The 20,494-nt window shown below is 45.5% G+C and overlaps 1 protein-coding gene across 1 annotated transcript; it reads right to left on the bottom strand.

Moving 5' to 3' along the window:
- Window positions 1-6,169: 6,169 nt before the first annotated feature.
- LOC135376078 (uncharacterized) lies at window positions 6,170-20,229 on the bottom strand. Its single transcript, XM_064608661.1, has 2 exons — window positions 19,649-20,229; window positions 6,170-6,341 (listed from the first exon to the last, which is right to left on the bottom strand). Exons 1-2 carry the CDS (start codon window positions 20,227-20,229, stop codon window positions 6,170-6,172), a joined length of 753 nt encoding a protein of 250 aa, XP_064464731.1.
- Window positions 20,230-20,494: the final 265 nt, after the last annotated feature.

Raw genomic sequence — 20,494 nt, 5'->3', positions numbered from 1 at the left:
ACCAAACTGTCAAAAGGTATGACCCCCAAACCTCGACAAAATTGCTGGAGAGTCTTCACTGGACACTGTCACTGTCCCTCTCACCAGGTGATCTCTACGAACCCTGACTTCCAGTTCGGGACGGACCGCCTGACGAAACTTCAGCATGTTTTCCCAACACGAACCGTCGCAACTTCTATGAGTAGTGTTGTACTTACAGAAAGTAGCATGAAATGCTGTGTCTCGACAGGTTATGTTGATATCCTTCTTAAGACTGTAGAGAGATGTTCCTTGATTGTAAACCGCACTACCAGACGTAAGAACACTTGCCCCCATGCCAATGAGTAGTGCCTCACAGTTAGGACAATCAAAGGAATAAACAACTGAGGCTCAGAAAAGCCGTTTTCTATGTGGATATGATCCAGGACTGAGCCGTGAGTACCACCTGGGTTTCTTTAAATTTTAGATGTGGCAGCTTTGAATTTCCTCCTCCTCCTTATTATGCAGTACCCGAGATTGAGATGAGACCTGCAGATTGGAGAGAAAGAGAGCATTGGCGTTACAATAGATGTTACACGTTTTTCTGGTTTTGATATTTATTTATTTATCAATATACATTAAAGGCCCTTGCGGGAATTACATGAGGGGGACATCAACATGAGTCACTTGAAAAATGCAGAAGTTACAAGGAATATACATATTTGTAAGACATAGTTTGCGTTTCGTTTGTTTATCAAAGGCTCCCAGGAAACTGTTCATTGTAGCAACGGTACACAATGTTACGAAAGGAGTGCTCATCTATCGAACTCATCAAGCTAGAGCTCTTGAGAGCTATAAATCGTCCTAAATACAGATGCTGAATAATTTTAAATGCGATAGACGAGCTGTGCGAGGAAGTAGCTCCAGTTAGGATCTTGGGTACTTGAAGCCTGTATCAGTTTCTGTGGGGAAGGCTAGACCCTGTTCACTCCATAGGCTGGGATGACCGTCCTCTCGTTTTCCCAAGCCTGTGCCAGACACACATTGCAAACTGGCGATACGCAGTGTATCTGTATCGTCTACACGGATGTACATAAAATATCATTTAGGCAAATACGTAATCGGTTATAGTACAGGGTGTGTGCAATGGCATTTCCACATGTACTTGAGAGCAACTTATTACCATACTTGTCTTCTGTTGCTTCAATCATGCGCGATCACCAGATACTAGCTATTAAACAATAAATATATAATAATAATAAATATAAACATACAATAAACAATAATAATAAACAAATAATATATCAACACATATTACATATAACATTTGGCGTTTTTAGCGGACACCTCCTTTCTGTAGTCATGAACTACGACGAACTTCGAGCTGTTCACCACACGAGAGCAGGGGCTGGAGGTGTCTTTAACTTCCCTATCATTAAGACTAACAAAGGGAAACTAACCTTTTTGTTTCGAAGTGTAAATGAATGGAACAGCATACCACCACACATAAAAAGCGTCATTTTTTTTTTGTATTTAAAAAACTGGCGAAGTATTTTTTGCTCTAAAAAATGTATCAATATTAATTTAACTATTGCATATGGTAATATTACTTATTTGGGGCACAAAGATGTGCACCTGTGTCTAGTAGGTGCCTTGCTAATACATGTGTATTATTTTTGTGCATTGTTTTTCATCTTTGCATTGTTTTCAATGTCTCTAATCTTTGTTTGTCACACGGAGGACCCTCTAACCTGAATACTTTTCCCTCTGGGTCTTCCATCCGTATATATTGTACTACTCATTAAGTAAGTGTAAATAAATTCAAATTCAAATTCAACTGCAGTTTACCTGCACACACCCTGTTTATTACTACACAAGCCGTATTCTTTTAGAAACCAACATCTCTTTTTTTTTTTTACTTTTCACTGAATGGCCAAGAAAGAACACTCAATATCGCTAAAAACTTGAGCGCAGGACAATACATAAAGAAGTGTCTCAAGATACAGCACCCTGACAATTACACAGTTGCATGTATTGCTTTTCTCTAGTTCAGAGTTGTGTATTGTATATGTGCAGTCTTTTTATGGGCTGCGCCCTGTACTGGAGTTTTTAGCGACTTTAATGCAGGACAAAACCAATTTTGAGCGCCCAAACTTTAAAATCGTTCGACAAGGACATATGTATGGTCCCCCAACGGTTCGCGCTGCCCACTGAGCTCAAAATATGCCACCTTCAGGGCAATCCTATTGGGGCACAGAAGTTGGAAAACTTCGTGGGTTGTAATGCACTTATACTGCAGTCATTCGGCAGTGCTTACGATCTCCTTGCAGCTATCTCTTTCGGCGTTATGACACACCAGCCGCACCGGCAGCTTAAACAGCAAGTGCGCATTAATTAAGAAGACACAAAGTTTCAGAGAACGTTTACATGTTCAATCACAGTGTGTGTTAAAACGCTCATCGCTTACCTCTCTCTCGAAGACGGGCGACAGACCCTGTTTGCCTCATCTGTGATCGATCTTCGTAGAGCTTTGGCTTTTGGTCGCATTCGCGGCGTCGGCGACGTTTCGAAAGCAAGGCCCCTGAACTGTTCAGCACACAAAATTTCCTTCTCCATCGCAGAAAGGTCAGAAAATGTTCCGGACTCGAACTCTCCGCATTTCTTGCTTCGACGTCCATAATGAAGATCGCTTTCCGCATGCCGCCGCACTCACAAACTCACTAACAACTGAACTTCCAGTCCGGCACCCAATGAACCCGATGCTTTCGTCACACAGGCAGAATTTGGAGGATATCCACTTCAGAGAAGCTAGATTTCGGCGCTGATTGCGGGAGTTTAGGGGGGAAACCAAAGCCGGTTTTCAGGTCCCCGTTTGGCAAGCTTTGCCGCCGGGCACAGCCAGAATATTTCGCGTGTGGCTTAGAGACATATTACAGCTTCGTAATAGACGAAAACGAAATATTTGTCGAGCTTCTGGTCGTAGTCACTTCAAGATTTCCGTGAAATGTGAAATGTAATACGAGCAAGCTTGGAACACATCCGCTGGTTCAAATCGATGCAGTATAATTCGATTAATTTTAGCTGGAGGCATTTGATCTCATTTATCAAATAAAATCAGTTGATCAGATTAGAGAGAACTTTTCCCATAGTGCTTCACATTCTATGTGATTCCATATATGACACGGACAATAAATAGTAGCTTATTAGTATGATATAATATTTCTTGTTCAGAGCAGTATCGGACTATCACTGCCTAAAACAGTAGACTCCATAGGATAACATATCCATTGTGCAGTGTAGCTCATCCAAATAGTGTTTGGATGAGCTTGGGGCCACCCAGGGGCGGACCGCGTTATCAAGGGGCCCTTCTCCAAATATGAAGGACCGGCTCCCTTTCGCCTCCCTCCACCACGAAAGATTAATACGCGGGGTTGAAGGGAGACCTTGTATCGCCAACTGTAGGATGGAACAAGCGTTAGCTTGCCCACATCACGCTTCAAAAACAGACCACAAAACAGCAACCGCCTGAGATCCCTCAGAAGCCTTCATTGAGATCGCAAGCGCCACCTGTGGCACGCAAGAGCTCATAGGAACTTAGACCTGAGCGGAAGATATATCACGATGATAGACATTGACAGAGCAACAAATACTGCCATATACCGGTGCCGAGGGGGGGGGGGGGGGTGATGTAGGGGGAAGGTGCGGTAAGCCTGCTCTAAAGTGGGGGCTCGGTGCACCCAGGGGATGGAGAAGAGGGGAGGGTGAAAGAGATGATGGTGGCACAGGAGAGGGAGGGGCGTGCTAACCCTCTTGCTCTGGGAAGAAACACACCACAGAAAACATGCGATCATCCCTCAGTAGTCTTCATTGGGAAGTTCCCTGTACCACGGTAACCGCCAGGATTATTGGCGAAGTTACCCCATCGCCCACCGGTGGCGACATCACAACGTGTGGGGCAGTTTTCTTCTGGTACGCAACCCTAAGGGTGAGGACAACTAGATTCAACATTCCGGCAATACAGATATCATACAGCCATAAACTAACAGTGTGGATTCAGATGGTACTGTACTGACGTTTGTGTTTCTTCGTTAAATATCCGTTTAACTCAGCTGATACCGTCTCAAGAAAAAATAATAATGATGTGATACAGCACGTTGAGCAACTAAAGGAATAAAAAAAGCCGTAAAGGTATAGAGAAACAGAATGTATAGCAGCTTCATCGATACCGTGAAAGGCATAGCCTGGTTATCTATTCATGGTACCGGATATAAAAGCGTGGTGATGATGTATAAATATGGTACGTTAGCATTCCTTTATACCAGTTTCATACCCTTGAGAAATGTTCGAGGTATAAATAGGAAGTTTGTACCTCTTCTATTCTATCCAAGGGTTTACATCTGAAGCAGAAGGTATAAAAGGGGTATAAGAGCACATTATTATACCTTATTTATACTTTTTTTTCTAACAGCGTATGCCGATAGCATCCCAATACAAAGAGATAGGAGGAATGCGAGAGGGAAAGATTGTAAGGTCGCACCCCGAAAAATCTCCGATAGTCACCGGATTCGTGATCACGTGATAGATGTAAAAAAAAGCAAAACCGTAGGATTTCACCCTGTTCATTCCCCGACACCATGCCGACTGCATATCACGTGGCCGTGTCTTATACGGAGTAGGCAAGCGCACTTTTAGGACATCCAAGCTAACGCTGCAGAGGTTGATGCAATGCAGAACCATGAAGGCGCCCGGCGGCTACAAATTCAAACGGCGAGACGTGAGAGCGGAGAGGGTGAGAGGCGTGAGTAACAGGTGACAGTTGAGTCATTCCATGTCAAACGTCCAAGACCTTGTTCTCGACCATCCCAGATTCACGCTAAAAAAATTTAGCTTGTTTCTGGCAGTGTCCAAAGTGTCTAGCCAAAATATTTTATGCAAAAAAAATTATCCTGTCCGTGGCGGCCATTTTAAAGTCACGGGTAGACGTAGAACCTACCCTTCATCGAAAAATCTATTTTTTTTTCTTTTCTACGCTTGGAACTTGTACAGTGCACTCTGGCATTTGGTGTCCGTTATTTCGTTTCTTCATGGAGTGGCAGACAGCCGAAATAAATACCAAATGACGTGTTTTTCTAGTTATTTTTTGAACAAATAAGGCTTTAATACGGTCAATCGGACGACGTCACCTGATAGTGCTCGGTGTGCTGAACGCAACGGTATGCGATTTAAATTAAAAAAAAAAACGCGAGACAAATTGTCGAAACAAATTGATGAAATTAGCGAAAATCGCTTTGCCGTGGACATTCAGTCGCGATTTGCATAGTGAGGTGGTCCTAGTAAAAACACGATAGTTTTTTTTAGAACACGATAGGAAGTGGTGCATTTAATACAATGACCCAATATCAATCGGATGAGAAAGTTTAATCGAAACACTTTTTGTCTGAAGCGAGAAAAAAAAAAAAAGAAGTTAGACACGCGCACATCTCCCGGCGATCATTCCGCAAGGCGCCTTCCCCGCAATGGAGGACGATGAGGGCGCCGTAGGCATACTTTGTCCTCGTTTGGAAAGGAGGCTGTGGTGGGATACCACAGCTAAGTTGACACGCGAAACTCCTTTGTGGCTGAGTACGATGTAAGTGCTGCGCGAACAGCTGACAGAGACACTGGCTTGAAGTGATGGTATCCTCCAGTTCCTTGAATAGCGACTGCCTTCTGAAATCTTTCTGAAAGCTCAGCCTTCCTTTCTTGTACGACGGCATCCGCAATCCAGATTGCGATAATGCCTTGGATGTGAGATTTGACACATGTGCACAGCTGAATAGGCGTGTTTATTTGTCCTTGGTAGGGCCTCTGAAGGCTTGTTCTGGTGGCCAAACGTTTGATCCGCCAGCGCCGTCCCAAGCGCTTTTACCATGAGAAGTGGCAAAAAAGTCCCATTCTGCACGAATATACCAAAGTCAGTTTCATGATAGCACAGATTGAGAAAGTTATTTTTATTTTGATACTGTGAAGCGGCGCCGTCGGAGAAGTATTGAATTTTGTGCAACTCTGGGAGATATCTTTTAAGTATATTCAGAGATTCAGCTTGGAACGCCGAGACAGCAGCAGTGCTACGTTCCAGACAGTCCGACATAACGACGAATGATTTCATTGAGATGGCGTCGTCCTCGCACGTGTACACCATTACTGGATGCAGTGTTGCTTGCGTGTTGTCTCACTGGTACGACAGCGGCACGTCTTGAACCATGAAGCTGTAATTTTCGGCGAAGTCCATTAGCACGATGGCTTCACCTTTCTGTAGCTTTGACTTGCGCTCCCGCAGGTATTTGGCCTGCTGCTTGCTGATGAAGTGGTGCTGACCGAGATCCTTCAACATGTCCAGAAGTCTGTCACGAAAGTCTGCTGGTGTGAACAGGATAGTTTCAAGGCGACAGCGTGATCCACTTGTCCACTGCTGTGCATGTACATGGTCGACGTTCTCACTATCTAGTTGCGGTGCTTCGTGTAGTAGAGCCTACACAGGGTTGGCTCCAGGACAGTCGGCACGTCGCGATAGTATGCAGTCTTCACACAGACCGTGTGTGTTCCACTTCCCCCGACCAGTACGCAGTGTGTAGGGCGTAGGCTTGCGAAGGATGAAAATCCGCGCTTTAAATCGCAATTATTTTGCCGCTCTGCGTACATTTCTTGCAGGTTCACTAGTAGCAAGCGTTTTTGGTGCCCCTGTAGTATATATTTCTTTCCAGGCAGACAATAAGACACCGAGTCATCTTCGTAGAACTTCCTCACGGCCGATTCGACTTCCTCACTGAGGGGGTGACCCCCCTTTTTGGGCGGTGTACCCAGGACACCGTTCTCTGCCCTGTTTCGGATTGCTTCCCGCACATGTCGTTCAGACGCGCCGAAAAAGTGCATGGTGGTTTCCCGAGACCCACACCAGGAAGCGTCGTCTGAGTGCTTCAAACCAGAACCACTAGCACGGCGGTTTAACGTCAACTCGAAATTGATGCGAAGGCATGCACAGAAATACACGAAAGAAAGCGAGCCCTCAATTGTCAGTCTCGCACCCGTTTATTGCACCGTCATACTAGACAACAGATTCTAAACAGCATGGAGAGGGCTCCCTGGCTGTTGCACGTATGTGCCTCGTTGACAAGGTGGGACCATCGACGCTGTAATCCTTCTTCTCAATAAGAAGCTGCAGAATCCGCTTCCTGAGGTGCTGACCTTGTACACACCCACGTATACTCCGTAGACCACCGGGGCTGACGGCGATCCTCTGTCCGTACGGGGTGCCGCGCTGCGATAAGGGCCTGCCAGTGCGGCGCGCAGGCACTCACTTAAAAAAAAAAATTCTCGCTTCAGACAAAAAGTGCTTTTCTTTAACTTTCTGATCCGATTGATAGTGGGTCATTGTATCAAATGGTATAACTATCGTGTTTTTACTAGGACCACCTCACAATGCAAATCGCGACTGAATGTCCACGACAAAGCGATTTTCGCTAATTTCATCAATTTGTTTCGACAATTTGTCTCGCGTTTTTTAATTTAAATCGCATACCGTCGCGTTCAACACACCTAGCACTATCAGGTGACGTCGTCCGATTGACCGTATTAAAGCCTTATGTGTTCACAAAAGAACTAGAAGAACACGTCATTTGTTTTTTGTTTTTTTTTTTTTGTTTTTTCGGCTGTCTGCCTCTCCATGAAGAAACGAAGTAACGGACACCAAATGCATTACAAATTAAAGTGCCTTGCTTTCAGAGTGCACTGTACAAGTTTCAAGCATGGAAAAGAAAAAAATCGATTTTTTACACTTTTTCGAAGAAGGGTAGGTTCTACGTCTACCCGTGACTTTAAAATGGCCGCCACGGACAGGATATTTTTTTTTATAAAATATTTTGGCTGGACACTGCCAGAAACAAGCTAAATTTTTTAGCGTGAATCTGGGATGGTCGAGCATAAGGTCTGGGACGTTTGACATGGAATGACTCAGTTGGGAGTTGGACGCTTTGCGGTGAGTTCGTTTTGTCTTCGGTTGCCGTAGGAAGGATCGTCTAACTTCTGTGCAGTATTTGCGTGTCTTTTAGTGCGCTTTCTAAGACAACGCGATGACAGTGGTCCCCGCAACACATTGTCGATTTCACGGAAGATTTTTCACAATAAACGGACGGTGAAAGGCCAACCGGACTGCACGTGGTGGTGCCTCTGACGTTCGAAAGAATGAGTGATGACCGTGATGTTATGCTTACTACTAATTAGATGTTTCAATTTTGCAACCTATAAAGAACTCAAAGAGATACAGATTCCGAACGTATGGTGAAGATGAAGGGGGTATATGTCGCGACCTGCATGGAAAACAGGAGTATCATGTGTTATTTTCTCTGAGAAAATAGAAGGCCAACGAAATGAAGTTCTCCCTGAGATCCGTGAGTGCATCGCACAGTCAGCCAAATGCTTTGTATAGACACAGTGATTGATCGGACTTATACTACGTACACTCTTAAACCCATACCTTTTATTGTAACTTTTAGAAACATGTAACTTCTATATAGACGTAGATTTCGAGATTTCTTATAGGTTACACCACTGTAACGTATATTTAGAGGTTAAAAGCGACCAAGGTCATGTCTTTACAACACGAATAGAAGTTACATCTCGGAAAAAACAAAAACAGCTTGTTGTAACTTATAAATGTACCCTCTACTCCGACACTGTAACTTCTAAGCGAAATCTCCAACGATAATTTCTTTGTTAGTTTCTTATCGTTTGTTTTCCTTCTGTTTTTCAGCATAATGCCACGTTTCAGCCTCCCATTCGAGACGACAGTTGCGAATCTACGCTGTTATTTTTTATCTGTTTCAGCGTCATCTATACGTCGACTACATGTTATCAATGCTGTATGAACACAGATTATAAGTTCGCAGTCTGGAATACTGATAGTATGTTTCTTTCTAAAGGGTGGAAAACCATTGTGAATGCCGCAACCACCAAGATTTCCGATTTCGCTGCGTAGCCGAGCGTGGTCTAGGTCTATCCACACTGCGAGCGTCCGTCAAAGCGTCCGTCCGTTAACAAGTGTAATCTGTTTTAATCAGTGGTTTTCCTCGCGTTTATCATAGTATCGTCAGGAACAACGGAAAAGCTAGATGTCGCGTGCAAACAAGGACATTTTCGGTGTTCTCAGGGGAAAGTGTAGTGAGTGCGAAGATTGCAAAGAATATATAACCGAAAACGAACGTCACCACCGCAGCCCTAATTGACACACTTCACACACTGGGTAAGTGTACATTTTGTGCTAGGTACGTGCGTTATTTTGATAGCAAGAGCTCTTAGCGCATGTTTGTTGTGATTATGGCAAGCGTTTTGCGGTCCAGCATATGAAGCCACTAACGCTTGCTACTTTTCAGCTCTTACTTGGTCGCCAAGCCAATAGACCTCTACCTGTTTGTTAACAAATGACGTCATCGTGTTCGACAGCGCCAAGAGTTTGGTAGAGTTGAACTACGTTCAAAGCTAGTGGCGAACAAGGTCATGCCCGAAAGCCACGGTTTTGAGGGGATTACGATGGTCTCTGAAAGGGACGCGACCTTCGGTTCTACTTTTCTTTCAATAGGAGGCAGCAAACAATTCCCAATTCGTGGAACCCAGCTCCCCCCTTCCGAGCTGTTTCGGTTTGTGTCTGTCTACCAACGTCATGATGACGTTTCTCGGGTAGAGGTTTATACACCGGCGTGCATTTTGCGAGCTGCGGATATATGCATCGAGATATATAATTCGCAGCTTCCTACTTGTTGTATTCTTACGATATTCTAAGACTCAATCGCGGAGTGAACGCCTTCCCGCATTTATGCTGCTTTATAACTTGTGCTTTGTACGGATTTGAATGGTTCCGTAAATGTTGCTCTCATTGCCCAATCTTTTGTTCCCAGGATCCCACATGCAGGTTCACATACCGTCACCAGCGCAATGCAGTACCTCACAAACTCGTCCCAGAGCGCCTCCAACGCTGATAACGCAGTAAGGTAGTGTCTCCTGCGTTACTGTACACTCATATTCCTCAAGGTTGTGTGCGTTTTATGTAATACTGGATTGCCATTTGCGCTCGCCTCTGCAACACGAATGTGGAATAAATTTTTTTCTGCTGCAATTCTCCATTTCGTTGGGTCTGTTCAGCTTAGCAAACATAGGTCAGTTGTTTTGACTCGCTGGCTTCTCACTTAGAAGATAGTTCTTTTTTCCACATACATGGTAAAGCGACCATGGTTTCTCCTCACATCAGAATCACACTTGTGCACAATGTGTCACCTCTCGACAGACTTCTGTTTTTGTAATATACATATGTTCAAGATCTCCTTTTCTGCTGGTTCATTTTGGTATTTGGTGTGTTCTGTAAAGGTCTGTCCATATCCCACGCACAGGGTGTTTGTTTTTATTGGCATCACACCAGCGCTCATTTGACAGGTGGGTTATGTTAATTTTCGCAAATTAACCCATCCGTAGTTACAAACATTTCCGACATTTCCTGACGCATGTGTTTGTAACTACGGATCGACTAATTAGCAAAAATTCACATAACCCATCCGCCAAATGAGCGCTACTCTGTTGCGAATAAAAATAAACATCCTGTATAAAAAACCGCACGTTGGCGTAACCTTTACGGGCAGGTGCTCTGCAAGGTGCTAGGTGCAGGTGCAACGTTGCGTCTGACGTTGCGTCTGACAGGTGCTGGATTGAAGGCCGTAACCTCTAATTAGTGAGTTTCCTTGTAACTTTTATAAAAGGTACTGCTCAGAGGGTACCTGGTAGCTTCTGAAATAGAGGGTAAAATATTGCGATTTTTTACCCTTTACTAAAGGGTACCGAGTTAAGAGTGTAATCTGCATTTCATTTACGTTCAATATGCGCTAGCCGGCATTTGTCAAATTAACGTATTTCCGAGCGGACATTTGACCTGTTGCTTTCGCGTTCACTTTCATCATCGAATCTGCGTTTATCTCGTTGATCGCCAACGTATTTTCTACGTCGAATCTACAATACTGTGTTGACTGGGCTGTTGTGGTGGGCTGTTTTGCTTCTGTGTCTGATTCTTTTTGTTGATAGCTTTTGATGGATAGCATATTTGATTGATTGATTGATTGATTGATTTTATTTAAAGTGCCCACAAACAGCCGTGGCCTTTAGTGTGGTGCACGAAACACAATACATACTCTATATACAACAGGGAACTACACATGCATAATGCTGGCAAATTAAAAATTCTGGGATAACTAAATTAAGAGAAAGATATACTATCGAAATGTCGCACGATTAGAACCATAGTCATTATACACTTTCAGTAACCGAGACAAAGGAGAAGCAACGTCTGAATGAGTAATGTAGAACAAATTTCGTGCCCTTGTCCTTGTTGTACACAGAAAATTAACGGATGATAACAACATGGGACAGTCGATTTCACCGTTAATTACTTTTTCCAAAAATCGCAAATCAATACATCGTCTTCGACACGACAATAACGGAAGTCCTATATAATCAAGAATGCGTTCATAGTCATAGTATAACCTCCTACCAATATATCTGTCATAAACAGTAGTAACCAACTTACGTTGTACACGTTCAATTTGGTCTGACTGCGTTTTAGTCAAACGGTTCCAAACACTACTGCAATGTTCGAGTCTGCTCCTGACATGGCTCATATACAACACTAACAAGCACCGAGGTCCAGTGAAGCCACGAGTAAATCGCGTTATAGCACCCAGAGACCTGACAGCATTGTTCACAATGGTGTTCACATGTGGGCCGAAGGAAAGGGCGCTGTCCACTATGACGCCAAGGTCACGAACAGAGGGCACACGCTCGATATCAATGTTTTCGACAACATAAGAAAATTGCGTGGGCTTTCTCTTTTTGCGTATCGTCAACACCTTCGTCTTGGCTGGGTTAAGTAACAAAAAATTATCTTCACACCAGTTATTTACTGAATCAACATCCCGTTGGAGTAGCTCACAGTCACCAGCTCCCGTGGCATAGTGGTTAGAGTGATCGCTTTCCACGCCGAGACTGGGAGGTGGCACGGGTTCGAATCCTGTCACCGGCTGTGCTGTCTGAGGTTTTCCCTGGTTTTCCGAAGACTTTCTAGACGAATGTCGGCACAGTTCCCCTTGAAGTCGGCCCAGGACGCATACTAACCCCCCTGTCCCCCACTCCTTCCTGCTGTCCTCTCTTCATCTGTCCACGTCTGTACGCCGCTCATAGCCACAGTTGCTTCGCGGCGCTAACACAAAATTAAAAAAAAAGTAGCTCACAGTCGTCCACTGTGGAAATAACCCGATACAGTTTAACATCGTCAGCATACTGTAGCACCTGCGAGTGTTGAACGACCAAGGACAAATCATTCACAAATATTAAGAAGAATAAAGGGCCGAGATTAGAGCCCTGCGGAACCCCAGAAAGAGACTTGTATTCCGACGACAAACAATTGCCTAAGCGAACAAAATTAGTGCGATTCGTTAAATAATCATTTATCCATTTGCAATAGCCATCTGTAACTCCAGTGCTAGATAATTTCTGTAGGAGACGCACATGAGACACGCGGTCAAAAGCTTTTGACATATCGCAGTACAAAACGTCGACCTGACCACCATTGACAACTGCAGGTGAGCAATAATTTAAAAAAGAACACAGATTTGTGTCCACAGATCTTCCACGCATAAAACCATGCTGCGTTTCCACTATTCTTCTACTAAAGTAGGCATAAAATCGTTCGTGCATGACAATCTCAAAAACTTTTGAAAAGTTACATAAGTTGTCGACAACAGTAGGGTCACCACTTTTAAGCACTGGTACAATGACGGACTGCTTCCAGACAGCAGGAAACACACCTGTTCTAAGTGACAGGTTAAATATATGCAACAGAACTGGACCAAGGATATCGGCACAACCCTTCACAAGAAAGCTAGGTATGCCATCAATACCACAAGTAATCTTAGATTTTAATTTTTTTAGCGCCACTAGTACCTCGTCAACAACAATATCGCTGCGCGACATGCTATCAGATACGACGATATCACAATTTCCAGAGCAGGCTCCAGATCTTTCTTTGATGAAGGAAGCGGCAAAGTGATCAGCAAACAGATTGGAAACAGAAACCGGGTCAGTACACAAGGTACTGCCACACTTTAGAGCGTTGACATTTTTGTGGGTTGATGTGTGGGCCTTAACAAAGGACCAAAAACGCTTAGGTTCCCTATTCAAGGAGCCTTCCACCAATCTAATATGTACATTCTTGTCACGAGCGTATAACCTTTTCACAAATGCCCGACACACGCTGTAATTCTGATACGAGAAAACATCTCGCTTGGCCCTAAACAGACGGTAAAAATGTAACTTTTTACGTAGATAATACTTTGAGACTAATAAGACTAATAAGTCTTTGGAGAACCAAGCAGGGTACCTCGTCGATCGGCGATTTTCACTTGTCGGTATGAATCTCGACATTGCGTCTTGCACGGTCATTTACTCTTGCTTTCACAGCCTCTGTATTACTTGTGTTTTTCTCCTTGCATGTCCAGAGCTGTCGAAACATGCCCAGACATGCCATGATGACGTCACAGGATGTCCAGAACTTGTGGTCACAAGGAGGATGGTGGCGCCACCTGGTGTGATGCTTTGCAGCTAGGTAGTCACCTGTCTATGTGCCCCGACGCCCAGAAATGGTCAGCGGCCGTTCTGGACCGCTTTCTTCAAGATGCTGTCGTTGATCTTCAACTAAACTCCTTCTCTCTACTCTATCTTTTTTTTTTATCAGCTCAAGTAGCCGGCAACTCACACTGTGGTCTGGACACGCCTTAGATGCTCCCCAATTAGTGTAGGCCAGTTCCCTCTCAAATCGAACAATCCGGTACACTTGATGTCTCGAATGAACGGGAAAAAATATATGTTGAAGCCATCGGTGAGTTAGGAGAAATAAACACTTTCAGAGTTCTCTGCGCTGCTCGGTTCAGGAAACAGGAGAGGAGGAAAAAGCTGCCCCTCAGAAGACGATGTAGCCGCGCGCAGGTTTGAGCCTTCCCTACAAGGCTATTTCTTGTCGCATGGTAGTAATTTCTTGATCTACCTTTAGACCACCTAGGGCACAATTGGCTCCTGGATTGGCAGTGATGTGTCGGTTTTTGTTTACCTGCAAAGAAATATCAAAGTTGACTCAAAGTGCTGAAAAGCACCATATTCACTGCAACTTTGCAAGCGATGTAAAAAACGGATAAGCTTGAGCTTTATGCCGTTTAATTTGTCATTCGTGGGGCTATCCAATTATATATAATTTGTTGCTCTACTCTGTCAGGAACGTGAGCGATACCTCTTTAAGTAGGACCATACCACCGGAAAATGACGAATTTCGGAAGCCTTGATCTAAAAAACCCCACCAAAAACGTGCCTCGAAAATTTTATATGTTGTAGGTAGTCCCTTAGACTATGCATAGAAGAAAAATCAAAATTCGGACTTGATCGATAGGCGCACTGTGAATTTTTTGCCACCACTATACACGGAGCTCATTCAAGCGGTGGCACCGTGTCCCGTGTGTTGCAAACTCGAATTTTCGAAAGGAGCTTTCAAGTTCTGTCTTCACATGAAACTAATTGCTACAGGTTGAAGCCGTTGTGAGCTTTTATGTTGATAAGAGTGTTGTAATCGCTGAATGTAGATTGTGGAGCAACCAGAAGTGCTCACATTTTTTGCGGGATGTCGCACATGCATTGCAAGTGCTGGGAGCACGTGAAGAACAGAATGCTTTAGAATGCTTTTGCGTCTTTATAAAAGGTATATTTGTTCGCGATGATCATATCGAAGCATATTTACAGTATACAGAATAAAAACAACATGACAGCGAAGAAGACAAGGTAAGAAGGTAACGTATGTTATGCAAAGCATCCCGGGTGGATGAGAGTGCTCGTGTCATGACTTGGTATAGGCTGTTGTAGGAGCCACTTTCCTTAATGTTACTTTTGATGGCAAGTTCTTGTCAGATTTTCTTGATGGGCTCTTCTCACGTTACATGCTAACTCGCTGAAATCCTGGCAGTTACTCCTCGATGTTCCTGGCAGGGCAACACCGAAAGCGGTCTGCAGTTTACGGCCTGTCTTTCTGCCCATTTCTTCACGTATTTGGGAGTGTTTGCGCTGTGCATATGCCTCAGACGATTTCCTTCACTACTTCAGCGGTGTGACGTTAATGGCTTCAGATGATATATACTCAACGATTTCTTGGACCACGTCGTACTGGTGCACAAACGGGTCACCCTATGAGCTTCCTTCAAATGTGGACGACATTGTTGCTTGCTGTGAACCAGCCATCTTTGCTGTGAAGTACTTGAAGCAGCTTCTACACAGCTAGACCATTTCTGTTACGCCTTCGGTTTGATCCGCTGAAACCAGATTCTTTATGGCAGCTACGGCGATCACCGAAGCAAAGCGAAAGTTCTTCGTCCGAAACACTTTTTTCCTGTGTATGAGGCGGTAGTCAGCGCAATACACACGGTCAGCGCTGTACAACAAAGAGGCCATGAAGGTAGGTGTGATGCGAGGACGACAGAGTACAGTAATGCAGATTCCTTCACATACTCTGTATAAGGGCACACCGTGCACTTCTGTAGTCGAGGATGATGCGAAACTTTGCGCAAGGTGTCTTCCGAGAGTTAATCCGCTAGGACCTTCCCATGGTCGCAGCATGTCGAACCGAAGAACATATTGGACAGCGGCGCCTATCGGGCTGTTTCGGCAAGGTTCACAAAAGGCATCATGACTTAGCCTTGAATGTGCAACGTAAGACACTGCACAACGACACTTTCTTCTGTGCGATTTCCGCCGTCCGAGGTCATGGAGCCGTAGGAAAGGAAATGTTTTGAAGAATGCTGGAAGTCACTGCGTTTCTCCTGACATAATGTGTACAGTAACTCTGCTTGTTTATAATCACCCTGAAGAGATATACCTCTTACAGAGAAGTAAAAGCATTCTGTTCTTCACGGCCTCCCAGCACTTACAATGCACGTGTGACATCCCGCAAAAAGGTGTAGCACCATCTGGTTGCCCCACAATCTACATTCAGCGATTACAACACTAATATGAATATAAACGCTCAGAACGGCTTCAAACTGTAGCAATTACTTTCATTTGAAGACAGAAGTTGAAAGTCCCTTTGGAAAATTCGATTTTGCAACACGAGGGACACGGAGCCACCGCTTGAATGCGTTCCGCGTATAGGGGTGGCAAAAAATTCACAGTGCGCCTACCGATCAAGTCCGACGTTTGATTTTTCTTCTGTGCATAGTCTAAGGAACTACCTACAACATATAAAATTTTCGAGGCAAGTTTTTGGTGGGGTTTTTTAGATAAGGGCTTCCGAAATTCGTCACTTTTCGGTCGTATGGTGCTACTTAAAGAGGTATCGCTCACGCTCCTGACAGAGTAGAGTAATAAATTATATATAATTCCATAGCCCCATGAACGACAAATTAAACGGCATAAAGCTCAATCTTATCAGTTTTTTACATCGCCCGAAAGGTTGCAGTGAATATGGTGCTTTTCGGCACTTCGAGTCAACTTTGCAGACAAACAAAAACTAACACAACACTGCTAACCCAGGTGCCTATTGTGCCCTAGGTGGTATAAAGGCAGATAAATAAATTACAACAATGCCGCAAGAAATAGCCTTGTAGGGAAGGCTCAAACCTGCGCGCGGCGACATCGTCTTCTGATGGGCAGTTTATTCCTCCTCTCCTATTTCCCGAACCCCGCAGCGCAGAGAACTCAGAAAGTGTTTATTTCTCCTAACTCACCGATGGCTTTAACATATATTTTTTTCCCGTTCATTCGAGACATCAAGTGTACCGGATTGTTCGATTTGAGATGCAACTAGCCAGTGTGAAATACCTGATTTCAAAACGAAGGTGGAATCGTAAACACGACTTTCAAAATTTGAAAAAGTCAGTCTCACACCCAACGTCGATGGAACTACTACTCATTTCTTTCTCTGCTCGGCCCATGTCACCGTGCATTAGTCATACCATTCCTGCGCTCTTTTCTGATTCTCAGGGAAGCAGGTGACAATTGTTTCTTTTCATCTGTGTCTGAGTGATCTGATCCCCAATCTTCGTCCATTGTTTTGTTCCGGGAATGTAACGCAGCGACTACAACGGGCGTGGTATACTACTTGTCCGCTCTATGCCGGGTGGCGTAACGCGTCGGCCTTAGAACGGGAAAGTGTTTAAGACGCCTCTCCACATTTCTCTTTCGGTTTGATTGCTCGCTTATTTGAGGCACAATTCATCACACGAGAAAGAAACAAACTTGATGGCAGGTATACTGCGGATGGCCCCAACTACGACGTCCAGCAATTTTTTCACCGATCATTCCGAAGTACCCCTTTAAACAGCTGGACCCTCACACCCCTCTCTCAAGATTGCTGTACCAATGCACAGCCCTAAAAGCTCTTTCGATTAAAGCTTCCCTCAAAGCTCCCCTCGTCAGCGGCGCTCGACAAGCGGCAAATTCGATGGCGGCGCCACCACTCTAACGACAAGGAAGCTCTGTCGCGGTTACAAAATCCTCCATCCACTTCCGGTAGATATTTACGCTTGTCGCCAGAGACCGTTGCCCGGCGCCTGCCCAAAATCTGTTAGATTTGGTGGTACGCAACGGAAGTGAATGATAAAGGCTAGATACGGCGCAGCGTGGGTCGCCAGTCATCTTTATTAAAATTAAATTACGAGCTTTTAGGATGGATGCGGCAGTTTATAGCTTTTGTTACCGCATGTGACAAAAAACTCTTGCACATAGTGTGGTAACCCGTGGTAACGAATACATCTGCAGCGCCACCGCCGACACATATAGCATAACACAATTACAGTAGTGTAATTTCTCTCGGTGTTTATTTCCTGCGGCGGTTCAATCGAAATTTGATGAAGCCGCATAATCACTTGAAAGTACGCAAGTACGCAGAAAGTACGCAGCGTATAGGTGCCGTGGTACGCTATTATTTCCAAGTGCCTACTAATTATTTTAAAGTGCCTCAATTTTTCGCCTTGTAGCGCGAAATGTTCATTTTCCAGTTTCTCGAACGAGCTCTCACCCGAGGGTTACTCGGGATGAATAAACAAACGCACCCGCGCACTGTTGTCGGCTTCACACAGGTGAGCAACTCCACGACTCTGGCGGAATGTGCGTCCTGAGCCGACTTCCAAGGCAACGTTAGCAGCGCTATGTGGGAACAACAACACAAACAACTCTATTTTCAGATGACGAATGAGGAGTTGAATCGCCAGTGTCGACACTCTACCCCATTTCTGGTGCTGATGTGGGGAATGAAATAATGAGCCCCCTTCACAATAACGATCCAAGTCCTAAGGCGTCCAAGAAGGTAAAAAAAATATGCAACCTGGCCAACGTCGTCGTCGTTATCTCTGGTACTGGCTTCAAATACCGAGGGGACGGCTCCAACCTTGAGCCGCATCCTCTCCGGGGCTGTCTCAAATCGCTCTTGAAGAACGTCCCGCTTGAAGACATACGCATCGTCCGCGAAATGTGCGGAACATAGCGTGTCGGAGCCAGACCCGTGGTTAAAGACGCCTGGCTCCCGATAGCGGCTTCGCATTTGCGCTTCATAGTTCCGTCTTTCGGCAGAGCATGAAAACTGATGTTGCCATTTGTAACATATCTGTTGCTACACACGGTCACGTTGCAGTAGTTTCCACCACTCGGCATGTTTCTTTCGAAAGCTGGCGAAACGACGATGAATGAAGAGAAACGGAACGATACGGGACAAGCTCACCAGCGTGAAATGATTTTATTTGGGTCAGGTCATCCCCACAGGTATCTCTTTTCCCTCCAAACGGGGACTCTAGTTGGGTTGACAATCTTTGTCACTTCTTCGAACGCCCGCAGAAAGAAGACGTGCGGGATTTTCCACGGTTCCATGTCAGTTCAGAACGTACGTTGTCCGCTCTCGCAAGTGTAAAAGCGCGCGCGATCAGACGATTTCTGCATCCAATCACGTGTACTTTCTAGCACAACGAGGTGCACCGGATAGTCTTGTTGCCAGCACATATACCGCTTTGCTATGCCGTTCTTGTCGACTTAAATCGTTAATTTAATAGTCATGACGATTCAGTTCCAGTACATTTGCAGTGTTTCATTTTCAGCAACGGGGAATCGAATGGTACACTTTATAAGCGGGCACAAGTGTACGAGACCGCTTTAAAGCGGGGATTTAGTTGTTCTTTGTTTATAAAACATGTTGCAGTTCACTGTGTAACGTGATTTTTTTTTGTTTACTTTAACATGTATGGATCTCCGAGCCGGAAGAAAAAAGACAACGAGCGGGATAGAAGGTTGACCGAAGAATGATTTAATTCTCGTGCATTGGTCGTCATCTGTCGGGGGCACCACATCTGCCCCCCCCCCCCCCCCTTCAGAGCTCCGGAGGAGCGAAAGAGAGTAGAAATGAGTGCAGGCGCTTGAGAAACTGTCTTGGCACGGGGCGATGGCAGCGAGCGGGAAAACGGGGTGACGTCGGAGAGAAGTGATGTGGGTGCGTGCTCGAAGAATGCGGGCTTGAGACGATCCACGGTGACAGATTCGGGTCGCCCGCGGACGTCGAGAAGAAAGGTCTTGGGCGATCGACGTAGAACCAGGTAATTACCGGTGCAGGGGGGCTCGAGGGCGCAACGCAGCCGGTCGGTTGCGCAGGAAACCGTGTGATGCAGTGTGGAGCTCGGAAGGCACGAAAGATGTCTTGGCGAAAGTGGTGCGCGTGGGGGTGAACTGAAGAGTAGCTAAAGCTTGGCGGAGGCCGGTGACGAAAGCGGACGGGTCCGGAGGAGGGTCGACTGTGGGAGTGAACACCTCACCCGGAAGGCATAGGGGAACGCCGTAGACTAACTCTGCTGTGGAACAGCCGAGGTCGGATTTTACGGCGGACCCGATGCCCAGAAGGACCAAGCGGAGCCTGTCCGTCCAGGTATGGCGGCCGTCTTGCGCCATGATGGCCTGCTTGAGGTGACGCTGGACCAAACCATGGAAACGCTCGACCAAACCATTGCATGCGGGGTGATAGGATGATGTGCGCAGTCGGGTAATTCCGAGTAGTTTGGTGAATGCCGTGGAGAGGGCACTTTCAAACTGCTGACTACGGCCAGTGACAACTTCGTTGGGAAGACCGAAACGGGCGACCCATGTGTCCAGGAAAGTGGCCGCAACGGTCTGGGCAGTAGAATCAGTCATGGGTGTCGGCAACGCGTGAACCGGTCGACGCAGGTGAGGATATATCGGTGGCCCTTGGATGGAGGCAGTGGCGTCGAAGGACTTAACAGAGGCGATGGTGGTGGCGGTGGTGGTGGTGGTGGTGGTGGTGGGGGGGGGGGACAGCCTCTTCCATGATCTTATCGGCGTGCGCCGCCAAGTCGGCTATCGGCAGATTTGTAGCTGTTGCAAGCAGCATCTGCACGGTGGGCGGGAGTCGCTGCAGGAACATTTCTTTGAGGAGGGG

Source organism: Ornithodoros turicata, unplaced genomic scaffold (assembly GCF_037126465.1).
Source record: "Ornithodoros turicata isolate Travis unplaced genomic scaffold, ASM3712646v1 ctg00001027.1, whole genome shotgun sequence".
In the NCBI taxonomy this organism is placed as follows: Eukaryota; Metazoa; Arthropoda; class Arachnida; order Ixodida; family Argasidae; genus Ornithodoros; species Ornithodoros turicata.
This window is presented reverse-complemented; position numbering and strand designations above follow the sequence as displayed.

What these genes read in the sequence shown, in the direction of transcription:
- LOC135376078 (XM_064608661.1), bottom strand. Translation starts at nt 20,229, where the DNA reads ATGACTGATTCTACTGCCCAGACCGTTGCGGCCACTTTCCTGGACACA. An exon ending in CCTCGAGCCCCCCTGCACCG is followed by an intron (nt 6,342 to 19,648) that starts GTAATTACCTGG and finishes CTTTCGTGACAG; the next exon opens with ACTTCTGGACATGTTGAAGG.